The sequence below is a fragment of the Elephantulus edwardii genome, unplaced genomic scaffold (assembly GCF_000299155.1).
Source record: "Elephantulus edwardii isolate Elephantulus edwardi_28Jun2011 unplaced genomic scaffold, EleEdw1.0 scaffold00214, whole genome shotgun sequence".
Taxonomy (NCBI): Eukaryota; Metazoa; Chordata; class Mammalia; order Macroscelidea; family Macroscelididae; genus Elephantulus; species Elephantulus edwardii.
Genome location: NW_006399964.1, coordinates 3,437,159 through 3,459,395, shown reverse-complemented (window position 1 = coordinate 3,459,395; position 22,237 = coordinate 3,437,159). Strand labels below are relative to the sequence as shown.

At 39.1% G+C, this 22,237-nt stretch overlaps 1 protein-coding gene across 4 annotated transcripts in view; it reads right to left on the bottom strand.

Moving 5' to 3' along the window:
- The window catches only part of CDC42BPA (CDC42 binding protein kinase alpha (DMPK-like)), a 418,998-nt gene that overhangs the window by 28,254 nt on the left and 368,507 nt on the right, over positions 1-22,237 (bottom strand). For all 4 annotated transcript variants that reach the window (XM_006897745.1, XM_006897747.1, XM_006897744.1 and 1 more), the window contains 8 exons: positions 19,328-19,464; positions 18,364-18,503; positions 16,164-16,245; positions 12,625-12,841; positions 11,713-11,775; positions 9,964-10,557; positions 8,701-8,798; positions 2,579-2,663 (listed from right to left, as the gene is read on the bottom strand). In XM_006897745.1, coding sequence (XP_006897807.1) covers positions 2,579-2,663; positions 8,701-8,798; positions 9,964-10,557; positions 11,713-11,775; positions 12,625-12,841; positions 16,164-16,245; positions 18,364-18,503; positions 19,328-19,464 — 1,416 coding nt within the window. The remainder of the gene's footprint in view (positions 1-2,578; positions 2,664-8,700; positions 8,799-9,963; positions 10,558-11,712; positions 11,776-12,624; positions 12,842-16,163; positions 16,246-18,363; positions 18,504-19,327; positions 19,465-22,237) is intronic.

The following is a 22,237-nucleotide window of genomic DNA, read 5'->3' as shown; positions in this document are numbered from 1 at the left end:
TTCCTCAACCCCTCCCAACCAAACTGTGTGACCTCATGATTAATCCTCCCGTCACCCCTGCCTCCCATGCACATCCTCCCCCCTTTGTTTCCACCCTCCCCCCTTGGATCCTCATACTAATTCTACAATAATGGTTTTATTATACAGGATTTGTCCTTGGGGGACTGAGTTACTTGACTCAGCCTAATGCTCTCCAGTCCCTCCTAAGTTAGGTAATAATTTACAAAATCATTGCTCCTGTGTGCTGCATAGTATCCCATTGTGTGAATGTACCATACTTGTGGTTGGACATCTGGGCTGTTTCCATGTTCTTATGATGCTGAATAATGCTGCTATGAATATTGGTGTACAAATCTTTATTTGTGCCTCAGTTCTCATTTTCTCTGGGTATATTCCAAGTAGAATATATATTCCAAGTGGAATAGCTGAGTCAAATGGAATTTCTATGTTCAGCTTTCTGAATAAGCGCCAAACAGCCTTCCAGAGTGGTTGTACCATTTTACAATCCCACCAACAATGTATAAAAGTTCCTATCTCGCCACATCCTCTCCATTTCTTGACCATAAGCTACTTCCTGAACAGTTCAGCGCTGACCAATTATTTTTGGTATAGTGACTATGTATGTATTCCTTCTATTTTTTCAGTGTTCTTGTATTATCCAAGATTTTACCCGTAAGGCCATTATTGTAAAAATAGAAGGATAACTAGTAAAATATGTCCAGAAATCCCAGGAGGGAAGGAATGGGAACAGAGGGGTGCGGATAGGAGGGGTGAAATCACAGAGTTGTACAATTTAGTGGTGGAGCGAGGGGGTAAAGGAAACAGGAAGGATTTGATGAGGGCCTGAAAAGACAGGGTAATGATGGGCATAGTCCAAAGGTGATTAATTTTATAAAACATTATGCATGGAATTGATTGTATGAAACACAATGTGAGTGAAAAATAGTGTGAAACACAATATATACAAACTTTGCAAGCAAACCAATATAAAATAAAAATTAAGAAAAAAAAAAGATTTGCCCGTAGAATCTTTCAGTGTTGGAACTTGAGGTTTGAAGTTGTTTTTCCAATTCTTTCAGTCTGAAAAACGTCAAGCGAGTTCTTCCCTTTTTATTCTCTAACTCTCGTTCTTTGCACATTCTGTTATAATACTGTGCTCTGTCTTCTTGAGCTGCCCTTTGAAATCTTCTGTCAATCTCTAGTACTTCAACATTTCTTTCCTTTGTTTTTTGGCCTAGTACAAGTTTCTGAGTCTCTTCTGACATCTATTTTGGTCTTTTCTGTATCCTCTGTCTTCTTTGTAATGACCTCTTTTCCCTGCATGGATGATGCACTTAATGTTATCTCATGATGACATTTAATGTCATTTGGTCTTTGATCATTAATGTTCAATACATCAAATCTATTCTTGAGATGATTTTTTTTTTCATTCACGAGCTTTATTTTCTCAAAGTGGACAACCTGAGACCCGCGTGTCATCACTGGCTGTTGTCCCACTGTGTGTGCTGACTCCTGGGTTGTGACCTGGCGCACATGGGCACCAAGTGAAGGGGTGAGAAGAGGGGCTTTGGCAAGGGCTCTGGGCCCCTATAGGGGTATTTACACGGCCCTTGTCGCAGGGCCTCACTGGCATCCGGCCCCGGCCAGGAGAGCTCCCTCAGGCGACAACGTTGGCTGCGCCGTCACAGGAAAATCGGCCATCTGCGGCCACACTTGATGCAGCATCTGCGTCTTCCACACGACAAAGCCACAGGAAGTGACCTGGGGAGTCCTGCTATGTTCAAATGCTGCCCTTTGGTCCTTGTGAACACTTTCTCAGTATGTCACGTAAATTTTATTAAATATAAATAAACTCGAAGCAGACTGTACTAGTGACATGGGGACTGGGCTCAGGGACGTCCAGCTCATCCCTGCCCTTGCAGTTGCATGGCTGACTGCCCAGGGGAGATAATTGTATTCTGGTTCTTGTGTGGACTGTTTTACTTTTCTTCAATTGCAATTTGAACATGTACATGAGTAGTTGATGGTGTATTCCTCAGTCAGCCCGTGGCCTGGTTTTGACTCTTGTTTCGAGCTTCTCCACGGACTCTTTCAACAGATGTAATCAATCAATCTGATTCCTTGTAGTTAAGCTGGTGAAGTCCAATTAAGTTTTTTTAAAAAGGTAATTGATGAATCCCAAATAATGAATTATTAATATTAATTCCAAATAAGTTATTAACTGTACAAAATTCAATCATCCAACCCAGTCTCATTTCTGTCACCAAGTCTGTGTTTTCCAATTATCTTCTTTATTCCAGTCTGCAATTATTACTGATGTACCTTGACTGCATGCTTTATTTAATTCAGATTATAAAGGTTTCTTTTTTGCAGTCAAATGCTCTACCATTGAGCCATACCCTCATGGTTTCTTTTTTTGATGTAGCACTTTATTTTAATAAGAGTATGGCAAATATTACCATCTTTGGGGTAATGTGCCTGTGAGTTTATATCTAATAATCAGTGATGTGATCTTAGATTGTAGGCTTAGAGAAAATATTACCTTTGACACTGTCCATTAGCATGGATATTTTCTTACCTGCCATCTTATTTTTGAAATATATCAATCTAATTGTTTCCAATCCTAAAAGATTTAATGATCCTTCACTGTTTAACGGTCGAACCTAAAATGGTAAAAACAAAAAATATTTCAGTAAAAATTTTAAAAAACAAAACAATTACGTTGTTCTTCTATTTATAAAGCACATAATATTGAAACCTTTTATTCACCCATTGCTAAAAAATACAGCCCTCCTGGAAATGCAACAATAACATCAACAATAAAGTAACATTAATTTCTATTATAAAAGTATCAAATTATCTAACTGGTAAAATCTGGTAACATTTTAAAAGACGAATATCCTTGGCAAGAAAAAGTACTAAATATAAGCATATTTACACCTTACATGAATTTTTAGAGCTATTACTGAACAAATAATAATACTGAGATATTATCAAGTTTAATGTTTTATGAATTCTTTTTTTTTAAAATAGCATTCAGTTTATTACAAATATTTAGCATTGGCTTCCCATATTTCCCCCCTTTTGTTTTTATCATAATTATGTTATCACCTAGATGAGCATCCTTTATACACAAACAAATAAAACAAATTAAACATAATAAACTCAAAGAAATACTTTCAAAAATCTCCATATAATCAGAAGGATTCAGATTGAATATTCCTTGAAAGTCTGTTTTAATTGTCCAATTGCCACAGTGCTTGTCGAAGCCAGTTCTGATTAATCTCCTTTGTCAGTGTGTCCTTTGCCATTCCCTATCACTCCTCCCTGAGAGAGACTTCACCCTGATTCATAAGGAAAAGGGGATGGCATATTCTCTTAGCTACTTCCTGTTGAAAAGGGATGCTGTGGGTTTCAGGGTGAAAATATTCTCTCACTACTTTAAAGGGCCCCTTTATTGTGGAGATTGATTTTGGAATTTAGATGCACTAGTGTTTTATGAATTCTTATTATCATAAACCAAGCACAAATTTTATTAGGGAAGTGAAACTGTAGATGCTAGGGGAAAAGGGCCTTCACAAATGGTGAAGGAGCAAACAACTTATCTACATGGAAGCAAATGAAATTGGATCCTTCACACAGCACATACACATAAGCAATTTCACACCGATGAGACTTACATAAAATAGGCAAAGGACTGTATTTGTCATAAGATTACTAATATTTTATGACTGAGCAAGAAACATTTTCTTAAACCAGAGACAAAATTGTAAGTCAAAGGTTAAGACAGATATATTTAATTACACCGAAATGGTGTTGAAGTCCACAGGGAGTGGTGTTAGCCCAAACTTCGTGGTTCGAATCCCCAAGCTGTTCCTCAGGAGAAGGATGGGCAATCTCCCCCTGTGGTGGAACTTACAGCTTCTCAACACCTGCCGGAGGGCCAGCTAGGAGCCAGTGATTGACTGAGCTCAGTGAAAGATACCATACAAATGGATAGAGAGGTTACAAATGGGGAAAAGATTTACTATACTGGTTACTAATATTCACAACAGATAAAGGATAAGCCAAGGGTGGATAAACCAATAGAAAAATGAGAGGGGGAAAACAGGATTAGGCAATTTTTTGAAAAAGAAATATGAATGATGACACAGCACTGGTAACTGAGGCAATGCTAAGTAACTGCACTGAGGTAACAGTTTACAGAAACTATGAAACCTGTTGGAATCCCTGGGGGTAGAAATGGTGAATGTGCCCACTCACTAACTGAAAGGTTCAGTTTACGAGGAGGCTTCTCAGAAGACAGGCCTGCTGATTTCGGCCTGGAAAAAGACTCTAGGGTGCAGCTGTATTCCAGGCACAGAGGAGCCCTGAGTTGGAGTCAATTCAGCAGGAGTATTTTTTTAAAAAGGAAATCTTATGCACGCCCATGTTTATCACGGCTTTGTTCACAATAGCAAGGAGCTGGAAAAAACCTAAGTGCCCATCAACAAATGAATGGATAGAGAAGCTGTGGTATATTCACACAATGAAATACTATGATACATTGAAAAACAAGGAACTCATGCAATATTATTCAGAATGGGTGACCCTGGAGAACATGATGCTGAGTGAAATATCTCAGTCACAAAACGACAAATACTGCATGGTACCACTGTTGTAAAACAGGACTGACCTCGGGGTTGGGGGAGACTGAGAAAGATGGGTTCAATAATGTATTGAAACAGATGAGGGAGAAAATGGTTTAAAAGGGATATGTGATTAGTTATTATTGTCATGACAGGAGTCCAGAACGAAGGCTGCGTAGTGGAGTGGACCTGGGGGGAGGGATTGGATAACAATGAAAGAATTTGTCTTTTACTTTTCAAAGAGAAGAGTTTACGGGGGTGGGGGAAAGGGAGAAAAGTGCAATAATGAATGAATGTAAATCTAAAGTCTCTGTAAATTTTCATTAAAATTAATAAAAAAAAGAAAAAAATTCTTAAGATTGGAATGTGTTATGAGGATATGGGCCAGGAAGAACTTTTATGTACTGGTGGCTGGAGTGTCAACTGGTCTAATTATGCTTTGTTGTTGTTGTGGTGTACCATCGAGTCAGAACCGACCCATAGCTGATCCTCCAACGGGTTCTCAGAGGCAGTTAATGGCACAGGAGGAGACTGCCCATTCTTCTCCCATAACTCTACTGTAGGAAACAATAATGAGGACATGGGTCTGTAAGTACTCTAATACACTGCTAGTGGCATGCCACTTGGTACAACCACAGTTAGCCCTTAAACAGCATGGGAGTTGGGGGCACTAGTCCTGACAGAGTTGAAATCCACATTTAACTTCTGACTCCCTCAAACATAACCATTAACTGCCTCTGTAGCTCAGGAAGCTCAGATGACCTAGTATTAAGAAGCTGTGCTGCAATCCCATAAGCACATGGTTCAAATCTTCCAGCCACTCTGCAGGAGAAAGATGGGCAATCTCCTTCCGTGTTATCAAACTGCCTATGAAAACATGGTGGAGGGTCAGAAATGGGTCTGTTCTGGCTTGATGGTACACAACAACAACAATAACAGTAATTATGGACGTTCTTGCTGTTAACGTAAGCTACATCCACTGTTGAGCTGATTCTGAATCCTGGCAACCTTCCATGGGGTTTTGTGTAACTGTAAAGCTTAAGTGGAAAAGACCAGCCCATCTTTCTCCTGTGGTGTGGACAGCAGATCTGAGTGGATTGATTGGTCATCAGCTCAGCATTTAACCTACTCTGCCACCAGGGCTAAAAACTGTTTTGTGTATTAATTATGCACTCATATAAAAGATGCATTTTTCAATATTGCTGCTGTTTGGTGCCATCGAGTATGACTCAAGAGTGTAATGTTTTGTTTTTTTAGTTTTTAAAATTTTATTATTTTGTGTGTGTGTGTGTGTACTGTCAAATTGGATCTGAGTGGTACAGGAGATTGCCCCTCATCCTCCAGCAGAGCATCTGGTGGATTCGAACTGCATACCTCTGGCATTTCAGTGCAGCTTCTTGCCTCTAGGCCACCAGAGCGTCTTAAGAGTGCAGTGTTTTTGTACATAGTTGCAGAGATGGCTTATGAAATCCCTTTAATTTTACAATGGTCTTTATGCTGGATTCGTTTACCATTGAACACAGAGCCACTGCAGCTGCAGACTTCAATCTATAGTGCCTATCACTAAGCCCACTTTATCACATTTTGTCCTGACCTCCTGATGTCTACTTCTGGGGTCGTTCCAGCATCACTAATGGCATTTGTATGGGTTCAATGGTGTTATTAAAGCTTAAGGTATTTTACTAAACACAATAAAAGATACACAAGAACTGCAAAAGATCGCCTTTTACTATGATTTGCAATTCACTGAGCAGATCAACAGTGTATGTGAAAAAGATTATTGTTATTCATTGTTACGTGCCATCATGTTGCCTGTGACCCATAGTGACCCTATGTACAGTAGTTCTGAAGCCTGCCCTGTCCTAAGCCAGTCTCACTAATTCCTACACACCTACCTCCACTAGCCCAGTTGCTCTGTCAATTCATCTCATCTGGGGTCTTCCTTTCCTTCACTGTCCCTCCACCCTTCCAAGCATGATGTCTTTCTCCAAGGAACAATGTCTTCTGGCCATAAGCCCAAAGTATATTGTGAGGAGACACCGATCCTTGGAGAAGGACATCATGCTTGGGAGGGTGGAGGGATAGCGCAGGAGGGGAAGGCCCTCTATGAGGTGGATTGATTCAGTGACTGGGGTAATTGGGATGGGAGTGTCAGAGACAGTGCGATTGGCACAGGACAGAGCAGACTTTAGGGCTTTTGTACACAGGGTCGCTATGAGTCGCAAGTGACTCGATGGCACATAACAACAACAACAACAACAACAACATGTGAGATGGAGCTTCAAAATCCTAGCCTCCAAGGGGAAGCTTGGTCTCATCCTCTCCAAGACCTATTTGTTTTCTTGGCATTCCATGGTATATTCAAGACTCTTCTCCATCACCACAACTTGAAAGCATTATGAAGACCATGGACTGGATCAGGCACACCTTAGTCCCTAGACTGACATCATTGCTTCTCAGTACCAATGTCTTTTAGCATTTAAAACAATATCCACAATAAGTGGATCCCATATTGCTTATAGGTAAACTGTACTTTGAAAATTACTATCATGTAAAGTTGACAGGGAGCTTGGGTGGTGGGGTCCTATGGGTGCCATGTTAAAAAACAAACAATGTACTGTTTGGGAATTAAAAAAATGTAAATAAAACTGTATTTTAAAGAAAAGGGCAATAATCTGCACAAAATTCATATGAATGTGATTTCTCTGTGGAGAGAAGCCCTATGGAGTGGGAGGTGAGCCACATCAGTGCAGTGATTTTGGTAAAGGTCTAATCCCTAAGTGAAAACATGCGTTCACCAGGAAGCAGTTTAAGGTCATATGTACATTCCCAAAATTACATGATAAAAAGAAAACAGAATATTGTAACTGTAATGAAATTTTCAAGCAAGAAGCACGGATCTTAGGTTTTTATGTAATGTGGCAGTACTTAGAAGAATTATATGGTTTAAAAATGGGTCCCTCTCTGAAGTGTGATTGTGGCTACTTTGTTTCCCCTTGATTTCTTTATGTCTTGATTTCTTACTAATGACACGTGTTATATGGGGGTGGTGGTGGTGGTGGTGTGTGGGTAGGGGTAAATAGTAGTCCTATGCCTAGAAAAATTCCCTGCACACTATTAAAGCATATGGAAATATGAAAGGAAATAATGAGTTTTATTACTGATAAATAAAAACTTTATTCTTAACTCATGAGACAAACACACCACTATGATTTGAATTTTAAAAACTTACCTAGCCTGTGAAATGTGTTCTTATAAAATTAAAAATTACATACCATTATGTGCAAAACAGTTAAAATTAAGACTAAATAAACTCACAATTCATTGTAGTAATGTACCATAGAGTCAGAATTGACTCATAGCTGACCCTCCAGTGAGTTTTCAGAGGCAGTAAATCAGATAGGAGATTTCCAATCTTTCTTCTGCAGAGCAGTTGAAGGATTCAAACTGAATGCCTTAGGGCTGGCAGTACAACTTCTTAAGACTAAGCCACCAGAGCTTCCTTTGCAATTTTATACATGCAGAGCAGCTGGTGGCCTCAAACTATGTGCCTTCAAGATTGCAATGCAGCTTCTTGCCGCTAGGCCATCAGAGCTCTCACACACTCTCAGAGTTCCTTAAATTCATAGTGGAAAACAACACTGACACTGTAGGTTGTTGGCTACATTCAAGTTGTTAGTTACAATAACATTTATTTATATAACAAAGCTAGTATAAAAGGTTGTTGTTGTTAAATGCTGTCAAGTCATAGGCAACTCATAGCAACCCTATGAACTTTCTTCGTTTCTCCAAGTTCACAGGGTTTCCAGAGGCAAGCTATTTCGGAAGTGGATGCCACTCCTGCTGCCAACCTTGTTTTAATCGGGGAGCTTCACCAAACACTGTCCGTCATGGATAAAAAGGAAATGAAATATAAAAATAGTTTTATTTTGTTTCTCTTTATATTTTCTTCTCTTAACTAAGTCCCATTTCCTACATCAGAAAAGTTGGAATGACTGAAAAATAGCAAGTCATGTTAATTCTTCTACTGACATGTGTTAGTTCATTTAACAGTGTTTTAATATTAATTTACCTTCTTGAGTGGTAGCGTTTGTATCCATTCCATAGAGTTCACATCAAAGATATCCACTGCATTTTCACTATACACCGAGAGATATGGTGCATTGTAACCTAGGAGAGGGGAAGGAGGAAACAGTCTTGTGATTACTTTAACTGCGAAACCAAAAATGTTAACAAAGTCTTTGGCAGATCACAGAGCTGAGGATCTCATCAAAATCCAGGGACAGCACATCAAAACAGTTTTGAAGTGGATAAGATTACCAGTCATAAATGAAGAATTGACATATCATTAACAGATAACACAGTTATTATAATACATATAGTTCTATTAACTACCAAGGGTTTAATACTTTAATGCTGAAAAAGAATTTTAGATAAAGGCATGTTATTACATCTTACAAAGGAATTCCATTATATTTACAAAGTAGAGAAAGCTTTAGGTCAAAGTTCTAGCACATCATTGTGTGTAAGATGCCACAGATAAGAGTATATATTTCAGAAGAAACAAAACATTAAGAATAGTTTAGTTAGGGCAGGTGGACATATTTTTCTTTTGTTGTTTTTATCTTGTATTTTTTCATAATAAGTATGTATCAGTCTCCATACATAAAGAAGGACAGTCTCCTCTTTTTTTTATTTACTGCCTCTGAAAACCCACTTGAGGGTCAGCTATGGGTTGATTCTGACTCAACAGCACACAACAGCAGCTGCTATTATAAGAATTCTACTTCAACTAGTCATTTTAGCATGAATATTCTCTACCGTATGTCTGTCAAGGCACTGCCTAGTTTGGTCACAGTTATGTCTCATACAGCGCATGTCCTGTAATTCAGTAACTCATTAGTGTCTGAATATTTTGTGAAAAAGTAAAACAAGAAATGAAAACCTTCTACCTGACTAAATTAAAACGAAGCAAAACTTCTTATAGACACTACATTATAGAAAATTGACTATTAATGAGTGCAAACATTATCATTTTGAACAAACAAGAAGATAACCGAGTTATTTCAAAACAGCCTGGGTCAAGAATCCACCTGAGTGAAATCATCAGCTTCCATCACAGCTGTGCTAACGCTGACCTTGCTGGCTCAGGCCTAACTGTGTTACAGCTACGCTACTTAAAGAAATGGATAACACTTAGGAAGGACCCAAGGGTGACTTAGAAACCCAAAATAATATTCTGTTAGTAACAATTATTACATTGAGGAGATTTCACTGGTTAAAAAATAAGGCATGAGGCAGAAAGCTAAGAGAGCCAAAAGGAAGAGCATCTTACAACAGGAGGAAGGATTTGCCGGCCACGTCAATTCCTGCTGTCTGGATCTTCGGCCCTGGCAGTCAGTGTATATCCCAATGCTGTTAAAACACAGCAGATACTCCTTACTGGAAATCTCAACAGCACAGATAGCATCCATTGGCTGATGTGTAATAAAGGACAGCGTGTGGTCATTTGAATGGAGCATACTGCACGGACTTCCTTCTCCATTCAGGGGGTATCTCAGAAATCCTGACTGGAATCCCACACAGAGCTGTTCACTGAAGATTGCCATCCACTGGACATTATACGGGACTTGAATCTCCTTAAACTTCCGGTGACGGGTCTTGCTCTGAAATAGTTCATAACAGAAGACCTGCCTTTTCATGGCCACACACAGGCACGTAAGGGCCCCGTGGCGCATCTTTCCAGAAGTTAGGGTTTGACACCCTTTAGTTTCTGCTAGCTTGTAAAAATCGGTCTCTCGCCCATCCAAAGCCGACATAGGGAAGAGCCGCACATGCCGATTTCGACCCGAGATCACAGCCACAAGCTGATCATTTGGGATGAGTTCAATGTGATGAATCTTCTTATTGTCACCAACTCGAATGATTTCTATACATGGAAACAACAACAAATCAAATGTATGTTTTATTAACTCAATTCTACCCCAATTATATACCAATAATCATGTCAGCCCATAATCAAGACACAAACAAAAACAGAATTTAAACCATACAGAGAAATGGGAAGAGAATTAAACCCTAAGAAATAGAACTGAGCTCTGGTGGCTAAGTGGTAAGAAGGTGAACTGTCAACTCTAACGTAATCAGTTCAAATCCACCACCTGCTCTGCAGAAGAAAGATGGGCAATTTCCTCCCATGTGATTTACACCCTCTGAAAACCTGGTGGAGGGTCGACTATGAGTCAGTTCCAACTGATGCTATACAACAAAAACAACAACAACATAAGATACAAAACAATTAACTACAGTAACAAATTCAATCTGGCATTGAAGTTTTGATAGTCAAGGCAAAAAGTTCAAGTTCCAATCTGATACAAGCCAAACATTGTTAAAAATGTTTTTAAATATTTTTTATTTGAGTGGAAGTTTACAAATTATACTGAATGTCAAAACTTTAAGAAAAATTTTTCTAGTGACATTGAATTCTGTGACACTTCTCCATGAGGTTTCCATGCTAAAAAACCTGAGTGACTGAGCAATATTTCTATTAAGTATCTCATATTTCACCGAAAGTATTTCTATAGACAACAAAATAATAGAACTTAAATGCAGTTCTCCCCCTATCTATGATGATGCAAACATAGAATAAAACATTTAAAGATGCTAAAGTAAATGGGTTTCTCTTGATTTCTCTCACGGCTTCATTTCTTTCTATAAAAACCAACAGCTGTGTTGAATGGTGGGAATAAAGAAATGTTCCTTCATGGCTGTTACCTCTTATGGTACTAATAGTGCAATGGAAAGAGCAAGCTGTGCATTTTTTTCAAGTACTATCTTCAGAAAGATAATCTGACTCCATAAGCAGAACTGTCACATAAAATGACACCTGAAGTTTTAGAACTCAGAGGGATGATGGAAATTTAAAAACTGATCTTTTGACTTAAAGACCAATCAGCTTAGAATTGGGAAATTTCAGCTGAAGGAAGAATAAAGAATAGAAAAAGCTGACATTAGTTTTAGAATTGACCATTTTAAAACAACATATGGTAGAAGCTACTCCCAGACAATCAGCCTTTTTCCTTACCATCTTTAGTGACATGCACTACAAATAACCCTTCCTCATTTCCCAGAGCGATCCTTTCATGATCTAGAAGACACAAGAGTGAAAGATTTTTATTAGTAAACACCACATAATGTTGAAGAAATAAAAAAGTAACTTATTAGTAATAATTAGTAAAGAAAATATGATGCAAAAGAAGTACAAATTTAAAAATAACAATTTGCATACTTTTCTTTCAGATACCTAAGTAAATATTATTAGTACTTTAATTTTTAGTGGAAGTTATTAAAAATTACTCTATATCAAGACTGACTAAAATAATTAAATGTTTGTTCAACGATTGAGGAAACAAAAAACACCCTTAAAGTTTATTAGTGCTCTAGACTCTGTTCCATTTATTTTTGTTTTGTTTCAGAGGGAAAAAACCTGAACCTTCCTTTCTGCACTTTTCAGTAATTATTAGAAAGTAATAAAAGAACTGACTATGTACATAAGAACGTGGCTAAAATGTAATACTGCAGATGCAGCAGTTACTATTTCTAGAGGGCAGCTCATCTGCAAGGTACTTTGTTTTACAGAATTCATCTTATTTAAGCTTCCCAACAACTTCCGTAAGTTGATTAACAGCTACATTTTACATATGAGATTCATGCTTTGTGAAATTAAACAACTTGTTAAGTCATTTAGCAGAAAATAGGTCGATAGTTAATATTTGTCACTGCTGTATTTTTGGAAAAATAAGCATTTTAGAATATAGGCTAATTCTTGTTAACTGAATATAGGTCTTATTCATTCAGATCATTTATTGAGCATTTCTGAGACAACACATATTAGTACATCAAACACTGGTGATTGCTACATGAAAGATGGTCCCTGGTCACAAAGGCAGGTAGGTGAGTAAACAATCATGAGAATATGACAAATGGAAGCTCATACCTATGATTGCAGCTGCCTGGGTGGTTTTAATGAGGGGTAGAGTACTGTCATAGGCCTCTTTGGGAACGTAGACAGAGCGGTCTCGGAATTTGTTTTTCTTCAAAATCTTGTGCAATTCACTCAGCACTCCTACCCACTTACTCTTCTCATCCTCACTATCCGCTAGCATCAGGATTGAACACTTGTTATTAGACACGGAGAACTGGGAAGCTGTAACCTAGAACAATTTAACCAATAGGCATGGTTATTAGAACACATAGACTTTTCCTGCTAGTTATTTTTTCATTTACTTTTTTATGGCTGGTTTGCTGAGCAATCACCAATGAAGTAAGCATCCATTAAATGATACCTTTATAGAGACTGGCTGTTCCTAATTAGGATAATAACTAGTTCGAGCATTAGAATTCATGACAGATCAAAGGTAGGAGATCATCTTCCCTCTCCTTTGCTATGAACCATTAACATTAGAAAAGTGCATTAAACCTGTTGCCCTCATGCTTGCTTCAGCTCACGATCATCTGCACGACAGAGAAAACAGCCTCCTGGGCCTCCCAGGGGCGAGCCATTCCCTGAAGCTGACTCCACATCCTTCTCCCAGGGGCCGCTGGGACATTTACATTAGTGACTGCTCAGCGGCCAGCAAAGTACAACCAGGGTATCACCACTTGACCGTTTTTGATCTGTTCCAACGCATGGTGATCCTCCACTGAGTTTCAGAAGTTTTAAGTCTTCATGGGAGGAGGAGACTACCCATGGTGGCGTTTATCTTTCAATGTGACTTTCCTAGCCATTTAATTGGACTTTGCCATAGTGATGGGAGGGAACCTGCGAATAGGGCCTTTGTGCCATTACACTGAAAGGCTCTAGCCACCGAACCAGATCTTCTCCATCAATGAAAAAGAAACGAGAGAAGGTAGCACGTCCTTCCGGCCCAGAAATTCTCGCTCCAGCTCCACCCACAGCAGCATCTGTCATGACAAACTAGAGAACATGAGACTGAGCTACCTTGGGATTACTAACCCCTCGTGGACAGCTAAGCCAAGAGCCTGTGCCCAAGTTTGCCCAAGTTGCTGGACAACTGTGTGTGTGTGTGTGTGTGTGTGTGTGTGTGTGTGTGACACACATCAACACTGACTGGCAAGACTGAGAACTTTTGAACACTGACCTGAAGCTGCGAGGCTCAAAGCAGAGTTGCCTGCGAGAACATTTTTAAAGCTGTTCTTAAATGAGTGACTGTATTTGGCTACTAACCTGAATCGCAGCTTTCTGACTTACTGAATATGGTTTTGTGGCCTATGATCTTTCACACTGGATTCTGGACCCAGCAAAGCAGTAAGATTGGTGTGGAGATGGCATGGAAGTGTGGGAGACATGTCTGACCTCATGGGAATTGGTTGTGTTGTTTATGATATTGACAGGGACAGTTCCCCTTTGTGATACTGGGAAAGGTCAGACATCACTGTCCCCACGTGGCCCTTGCTCTCCTCATTCCCATTTTTCTCCCACAGGGTAACTGGTAGATCTGAATGGCTAAAGTTTCAGTTAACAGCCCAGTACATTACATACTACACTACCAGGACTCCTTTTAATTACTAAGTATTGGGTATCAATAGTCATTTAATCCTTGTAAAATCTTCATTAAATAAATTGTTTAATAATTGTTATCCCATCCTTGTGTCATATATTATAAACTTCCTCTATGGGCATATAGCTAGCAGTCTGTGACCAGTAAGTATGCTCTTAACCACTGTAGTGTATCATCTTTTAATTTGTCTTAAATATTAAAAAATACTTACATTTCCTGCTATTTCATGCTAATAATTCATATTATCATAGGTAAGATCAAATAATTTAGTATTCAAATGAAGGCTTTAATGATACAAATAGCACTCATAATCAGAACAGATTTAAATATCAATCTCTCACACACACACACATGCTACTTGGATTCATTATTAAAATTAATTAAGAAGCATCACTGACTATGTGAATCAGGAATGGCACTTTGGTGGCCTAGTGTTAAGGAGCTGGCTCCTATTAGCATGGTTCAAATCCATCAGCAGCTTCGTGGGAGAAAGATTAAAGCAAATTCTTACATCTAAGGGAACTATTCATACTGAAATCAACATATGCACCTGATGGATACAGGGTGGGTGCATATATTTCTATTCATTGTAACCACACCACAGAGTAAACAAAGGAAGTATAACACAATTGCTATATTCAAGGTACAAAACAGACTTATTGGAAAAATGGTAAAACATAAAAATGACCAAAATAATCCATTTATTTCCTTTGGTTATAAATTCTAAGTTGAAATGTGGCCATTGCATATGATATTTAATACATTCTGAAACATATTTTTCACATTTTAATGTTTCTAATAAGGATGCTACTTAACATTGATTGTAATTTATATTTAATTTCATATGAATAGCCACTCAAACATTTTCCTCCATGATTGAATGAATAAAATGTAATGACAACAACTAAAAAAAAGGGGGGCAACCTCCTGTGGTTAAACTGCCTCTGAAAACCTCTGGAGTGGTTCAGACTCTATGGCATACAACAACAATGTGAATTGGGTTTTTGCAGGATCCCAGGCAGCTGAGGAAAAGAACATACTTTTTTTTTTTTATAAAAAAAAGGAAGACTGATGAAACATAGTCTTCCTCTGACTCATTAGACATAAGATTCACAGACAGATATTAGCCACTCAAGCATAATAGTAGGTTAGCACTCCATTTCTGCTTCAATGTCTACATTTGCCAATTAAAGAATCCTACTATAGTAGACAGCCTCCAGGGAAGGCTGACTATTCCTCCTGGGGCATTCCATTCTTTCTGTCTACAGGTAGAACCCTTCCCCCTAAATCTGGGCTGGCTTCAGGACCTGCATAGATGGGACTGGAGGCCTGCTTGGGGCCCTTGTCCTTGGAAGGTTTGGAGGCTTCCTGCTCTCCTGCTGAGCGTGTTATGTAAAGCTCAACCAAGACTTGGGAATGACTAGAGACCTCTTGGAGAAAAAGTGCACAGAGAACGGAACAGAAACACCCAGGCCCCTTGCACTGTCCCAGCGTTGCCACAAGAACAGCCTTGGCTCACACACAGGAACCAGCCTGCCAACCAACATTTTAAACCACTACATTTGGAACGGCTTTTACAAAGCAACAGGTGACTGGAACTGCATTAATATTAAAACATGGCAATTTTAAAGAGATAAACTTCCTTTTTTTTTGAAAAAAAAAAAAAAGTCTGATCCTATGTTCTACTTGGCTAATATTTACTTGAAAATAGAAGGGGGACTAAAAAATATTATACACGGGAAACCTAATGCAGAAGCTAAAGAACTTGCCAAAAGGCTTTTACTAATTAACTACTAGCACATTACACATTCATGCACTAGATGCTATGGGGAATATAGAGAAATACAAGATTTGGAACTAGTACAAGTAAGTTCACACATAAGTTATAGGTAGGAAAAAATACACTGATTTAAAACCCACATAATTCCGAGAAAATGATAGCATGTACACTTACTCTAAATATACAGGGTATATCTTTTCGACTTGCATGAATAACATCAGAAGCCAAGACTGAGCTCACAGAAAAGTCTTCATCCCTGAAGAAAAAGCATAATATTAAAAGTCAGTATATGCGGTATGTATGTGTATGGTTTGGAATGTGTATCCAAATAATTCAGAGGAAATATTCCTTGAACCTAATAGCATTAATGTTCAAGTTGAAGTTTCAAGTTTGTTTGTTTTTATATTTCCCCTTCACTGTATTTCACAGTGCCCAAAGTATATTTTAAATTGTTTCAAAAACTTACGCAACAAAACATTTGTAATTTTACAATTCTTTGTACATATACTTCTGTGACATGAACTCACTCTCATAATGTTCTTAAATCATTTTGCATACATTTTCCATCACTCTCAAAAGCAGCTCAGGATCCCCTAAGCACTGCACCCTACCTCCCTCCTGCTCCCAGTAATCACTAATAAAAATCGGTCCCAATATGCTGGATATTTCATAGAAGTGGGGCCATCCACTTTTGTTCTTCTGTGACTCATTTCACTCAGCATATTGTCGAGGTTTATCCATGTCATGGTATATACCAGGACTTCATTTCTCTTTATGGCTGACTAATATTCCATTGCATGCATCCAACACATTTCTTGCTCACTGGCTGAAGGACATCTATGCTGTCTGTACCTTTCTGCACTGGGAATAGTGCTGCAGTGAGCCCTAGTGGACAGGTATCTGCGTTCCTACTTCCAATTCTCTTTGTCTATTCTAGGATAGCAGATGCTGAGTCACAAGGCAATTCTACCTTTAACTTTCTGAGGAACTGCCAAACCGTTTTCCAGAGTGATTGCGCAATTTTACAATCTTTCCCTCAATACCCAAAGTAAATTATGAAGAGCAGTTTAACAGTGGTATATTACATAAGGACAAATTTTAATTACTGGTTTACCTAGAGTTAAAAAGGTCTGTAAGCAGCCATCTGAGATTTGAACCCTGGCGTCTCTCAGAGCCTCCAGAATATTTTCCTGCCTCCCTAATAAACTGCAACTGCTCTCAAGACATATCAGACTTCTCTCACAGTGACTATTCCTTGCGATGTCCTGAATTTGATTTCTGGTTCTATCACTCTCTTGTTCTTGAAGGCCCAACACCTTCTTCTCATTCTTCACTCCTCTCTCTTTCTGTATGCAGTTCCTTAACATGTTCTGTCAAACTCTCCTTTCTGATATTAGTTGCATCTACTCTTTTATTGTCTACCATTTGTGGGAACAACTGTGTTTGTAATGGTGGGGTGAAATGCCAGTGGAAGACAGATGGAAATCCTAGTCTTGAGTGCAGGAGAAATATCTGGACTGAAGACAGATATCAGGGAATCACCAAATGCAGCAACAGCGACAGACATTATGGGAGGAAACTATGATCACTCAGAGAATGCCTGGAGTTACAAGAGGAGGAGGAGAGACCTTCAGAGGGTAGGAGAAGGTCTGTAACATGAGAACAGAAACGTTCACGATAGGAAGAAAAGAATCTTGCCTTTCTCTTCAGAAATGTACTTACATAAATGTTTGCTGTACAGTCCAAGAGTTAGACAGAATTTGAAACATTTATTCCTTTTATTCTCCTTGGAATTATACTCTAAACCTTGAGATGATGACATAAACACCATAAAGACCAGGCCCACAAACTGGTCTCCCTCTCCCCAACACTGCTGATTCTAAGAACGTGCTGGAGCATGGCGGACGTCATGAGGATGGTGCTGGAGAGGCTTAAGTCTGTTGACTATAGGGTCACTGTTAGTTGTAGTTGATTCAATGGTACGTAAGTACAGCTCCATTATACACGCACCCACCCCTGATCCATCTTAAAAATACACCTGACTTTCTTTTGTAGTATGATCCGTTACAGTAATATTGTTGTGTACTGTTGAATCGCAAATGACTCATGGCTGAGCCTCCAGTGAATTTTCAGAGGCACTTAATTGCATGAGAGGAAACTGCCCATCCTTCTCCCTTAGAGCAGTTGGTGCATTTGAACCACATACCATCAGGATTGCAGCACAGCTTTTTACTACTAGGCCACCAGAGCTCAGCTGTATTAGTAAATGATAAAAACAAGACTAAATTAATTCAATAAACATGGCAGTATCATGAAAGGAAAATTGGGAACACCTCACTTTGATCTCACAACACCACAAACAGTTCCACCTTACCTCATGTCAATCACTTGGCTGATGACAACGCTGGGCTGAGACGTTTTCCCCTCTGCGATGTCGTATAGAAAGAGTTTGAAGTCACAAACCACAGCCAAGGCTCGCTGCCATCCTTTTTTCACTCCAGCAGGCTTAGGCATCTTTGTTGTGTTTATAGGCAGGTAGGCAAGCAAACCAACAGTAAAAACAACTTCACTTAAATGCTATTCAGAACTCCTGTCATCATACAGGTCAATGCATGGAAAACACCTAAACATATGCATCAGAAGTCTGCCACTATGGTTGGTGAAGTAGCAGATGGAACATAACTATTAATAATGTGAAAAACACAGAACAATTTTTTAATCCTGAAAATGTAAAAAAAGTAGAATCATTTTAACTTTCAGTAATAATGTGTTAAGATAATACACTTGGTTTCCTTTCAAAGTAGCATAAAAGTAAAATTTGGAGATGAAATAGAACTCCTGCTTCTGCACTGAGCGGCCCTCCTGGTAAAAAGCAAGATGACACTGTGAAGACGTTTCACACCTTCTGGCAAGACCATCTGTCAAGAATCCTTTACAGAGAGTTCAACATTTCTTCACAATGAGACAAGGATAGTACAAAAAATTTAGAGACATTTTGGAGTTTATTTCTAAGCAAAGTCTAGCTTTTTTGTTTTGAAGTCATTCATCTCAATAAAGTAAAATATTTCAATGAGTTTTATCCATCGGCTTAGCAGTAAGGAGCTGTGCTGTGAACTCAGAGGCACATGGTTCTAACCCACCAGTGGTTCTGTGGGAGAAAGATGGACAATCTCCTTTTGTGTGGTTTTATTGCCTCTGAAAACTCGCTGCAGGATCAGCTATGAATTGGTTCCAACTTGATGGTATGCAACAACATCAAGAACTCAGGTCCTAAACTGTGATTCTAGCTGAAGACGACACCATAAAAGATTAACCTGGACATGGGCTCATCTACTTACTCTGACGTGACCTTCATATGCGGTGCCTATTCCTTTCTGTGGATCTAGACCCAGGGGACCCTTCGTCTGCTCGGGGGGAACAGGACAAGCCGTTGGAGCTTTGTTGACGCAAGTTATATGGCAGGAGAATCCACACACTATGGATGGGGAGAAAACAAAACAATATTCAACACAAATATATCTTAAAAAAAAGATACTTATTTGGCATTCTATACAGTGCCATGTTATATGAATGCTTATCGGTTTTATTTTAAAGAAATGCTGTACATTTGGCTTACCAATAAGACTTTCAACCAAGTAAAGTAAAAACTTTCCTTATAAGAAGCACATAAATAGAAAAATTATTTACATTTGTGAATTAAACTGTTGCTTTAAACTCTGAATTCCTAAAAGCATACTTTTTACAGTTCTAACTCTATCCCATTGCTATTGTCCTGAAGTTCCCCTTGGAAAGGCTCTTAAAACCCAAAACCAAACAAAGAAAACCCCACCAACAATACAATCCCCCTTCACTGCTGCCACGCCAACCTGACTCTGAGGCTATAAATCACAGCCCATCTTCCTCCCAGGGAGCTGCGGGTGGATGTGACCACCAGGCAGGGGCAGCTGCATGCCTCCCTGTGGACACGGGTACTGTTTTGTGTTGGGTTGTGTATTTTTTTTCCTTCATTTTAAACAAGAAGTTTATTTAAACAAGATGCTTGACTCAAAGGTAAAACTATCTAGGATTTATTTCTTTTAGAGTAATTTACCCCTACCTTCAAGATTGCCCTACAGGTAACAGCTACATACAAAAACATTATAAAATTGTCCTTGGTTTTACAATGATAAATGAAAAACATTAACTCTTTGTTCTGCAGCATAAACCTTAGTTCCCTATTATGCCACAGGGGCTCTGGTGGCAAAGGCCTTAGGGATGTAAGCTGTGATCCTAAAGGCACTCCAGCCTTGAGAAGTCACCGGGGAAGGGCAGCTATGCACTGGCTCCAATTAGAGGCAATGAGTTTTGAGTTTTTTATTAGGACCCCTCCTTGTCTTGTCTTACTTTAATTTCTGTCTATTTTCCATGAGGCCTTTCTCTTTCTTCCACCACAATCTGTCTTCTATAGAAAAATAATTTGCAATTGAGAACCTTCCACACTGTTCCTACGTTCACGCAGCTGCACAGCTCTTCAGCCTTCTCTCCCTTACTTGTTGCTGAACTTCTACTTAATACTCAAAATACAGCTCAGGCATTTTCTCTTCTGTGAAGCTTTCCTTGACCTACCTATCAGGGTTTTGTGAAACTGCTTTCCCTTGAATAAACTTCTATCATAATTTGTACTGAATTAAAATTATTTGCCTCCAAGCAGTTTTCCTTGTGAGATCATGATCAGGGAGCCCTGGTCATTTAGTGATAAGGAGTTGCACTACGAACCCAAAGACACGCAGTTCGAATCCACCAGCTGCTCCAAGGGAGGAAGATGAGCAGTCTCCTCAGGTGGAACTTCCGGCCTCTGAAAACCCGCTGGAGGGTCGGACATGGGTTGGCTTTGACTCAGTGCTACATGGCATGAACAGCAACAGCAGCAGCCCATGACTGTGTCAGGCTACAGCAGGGACGATGTCATCTCTCATCCATGTCTGGGAGCAACCTCTGTCTTTCCACACCCAGCCCCGTACTTTTCCAAAGAGCACACAGGCACACTTGTACAAAGAATGAAGGACTTTCATGTACCTTATACATATGCAGTAGGATATTTTAGCACTCTATTAATTACAGCAAACTCTAAGCCAAATGTGGTGGGCTATTTTTACTGCTTTGATGACAGACTCTTCAAGTTTATGGCATCCTTAAATGGAAATAATCAGATGTCTTAGAAGTATTCACATAATAAGACTGTGGATATTTGTAAACCCAGGAAACTAAGCATACTAAAGCTAAATGTTAAAACAAAAACAATACAATGGAACAACTACTTTAAATTTGTACATAATGGGCATTCAATAATAATAAAGTTAATTTAAATGCTTAATATTTTTTTTCTCTGAAAACCTACCAGAGGTACAATTACTAACTGCCTTTCATGTATTCGCTACTGAGGTCACAGAAGTAACAGGCGGCAGCGCTGGTCCTTAGACCAGACAGTCTGGATCCAAGCCTGTCCCCTCTACTATCACTGTTGTCACGTCGCTGTCACCGTGCATCTCTTTGACACTCATATGGAGAACCTGAGATTCTAAGACAACATGATCAATGAAATAAACTCCTAAGTTTCATTGCACCTTGACTGCAACAAATTAAAAGAGTAAATATTTGAAACAAATACACTTGTGAAGAGAGGTTCTAGATTATTTGTTTAGAAAACCCCTATTCTAAAGGTGGTTGTTGTGTGCCACTGAGTCGGAACCAACTCAAAACTGACCCTCTAAGCAGGTTTTCAAAAGCTGTAAATCCTGAAAGACTGTCACTCCTCCCTTGGAGCTGCTGGTGTATTTGAGCCTTGTGCTACTGGGTGGGCAGCACAATTCTTTCCCCACTAGGCCAACAGAAAGCCTGAATACATTTGGTAAAGAATGAAAGAATCATCATTGTGGAAATGCATATGTACACTATAGGGAAAATGGATATTATCAAGCCAACAGAGGCAAGATGGACTGGTGCTGTCAAAACTATACAGTCTTCTGCAGGACATCTCATTCAATTACAAGTGGAGTATCTAATCTGGTGCCCTGGGTACTGCATGGCAAGACGCTACTTGGTCCACCACCAACTTTTACAATCGGAGATTGATCGAACATGCAATCAAGATGCATTGATAATAATGGGTGACTGGAATACAAAAGTCAGGAACAAAGAAGAACATTGAGGAGTTGGAAAACATGGACTCGGTGACAGAAATGGAGCTGGAGAGAGAATGATCGAATTTT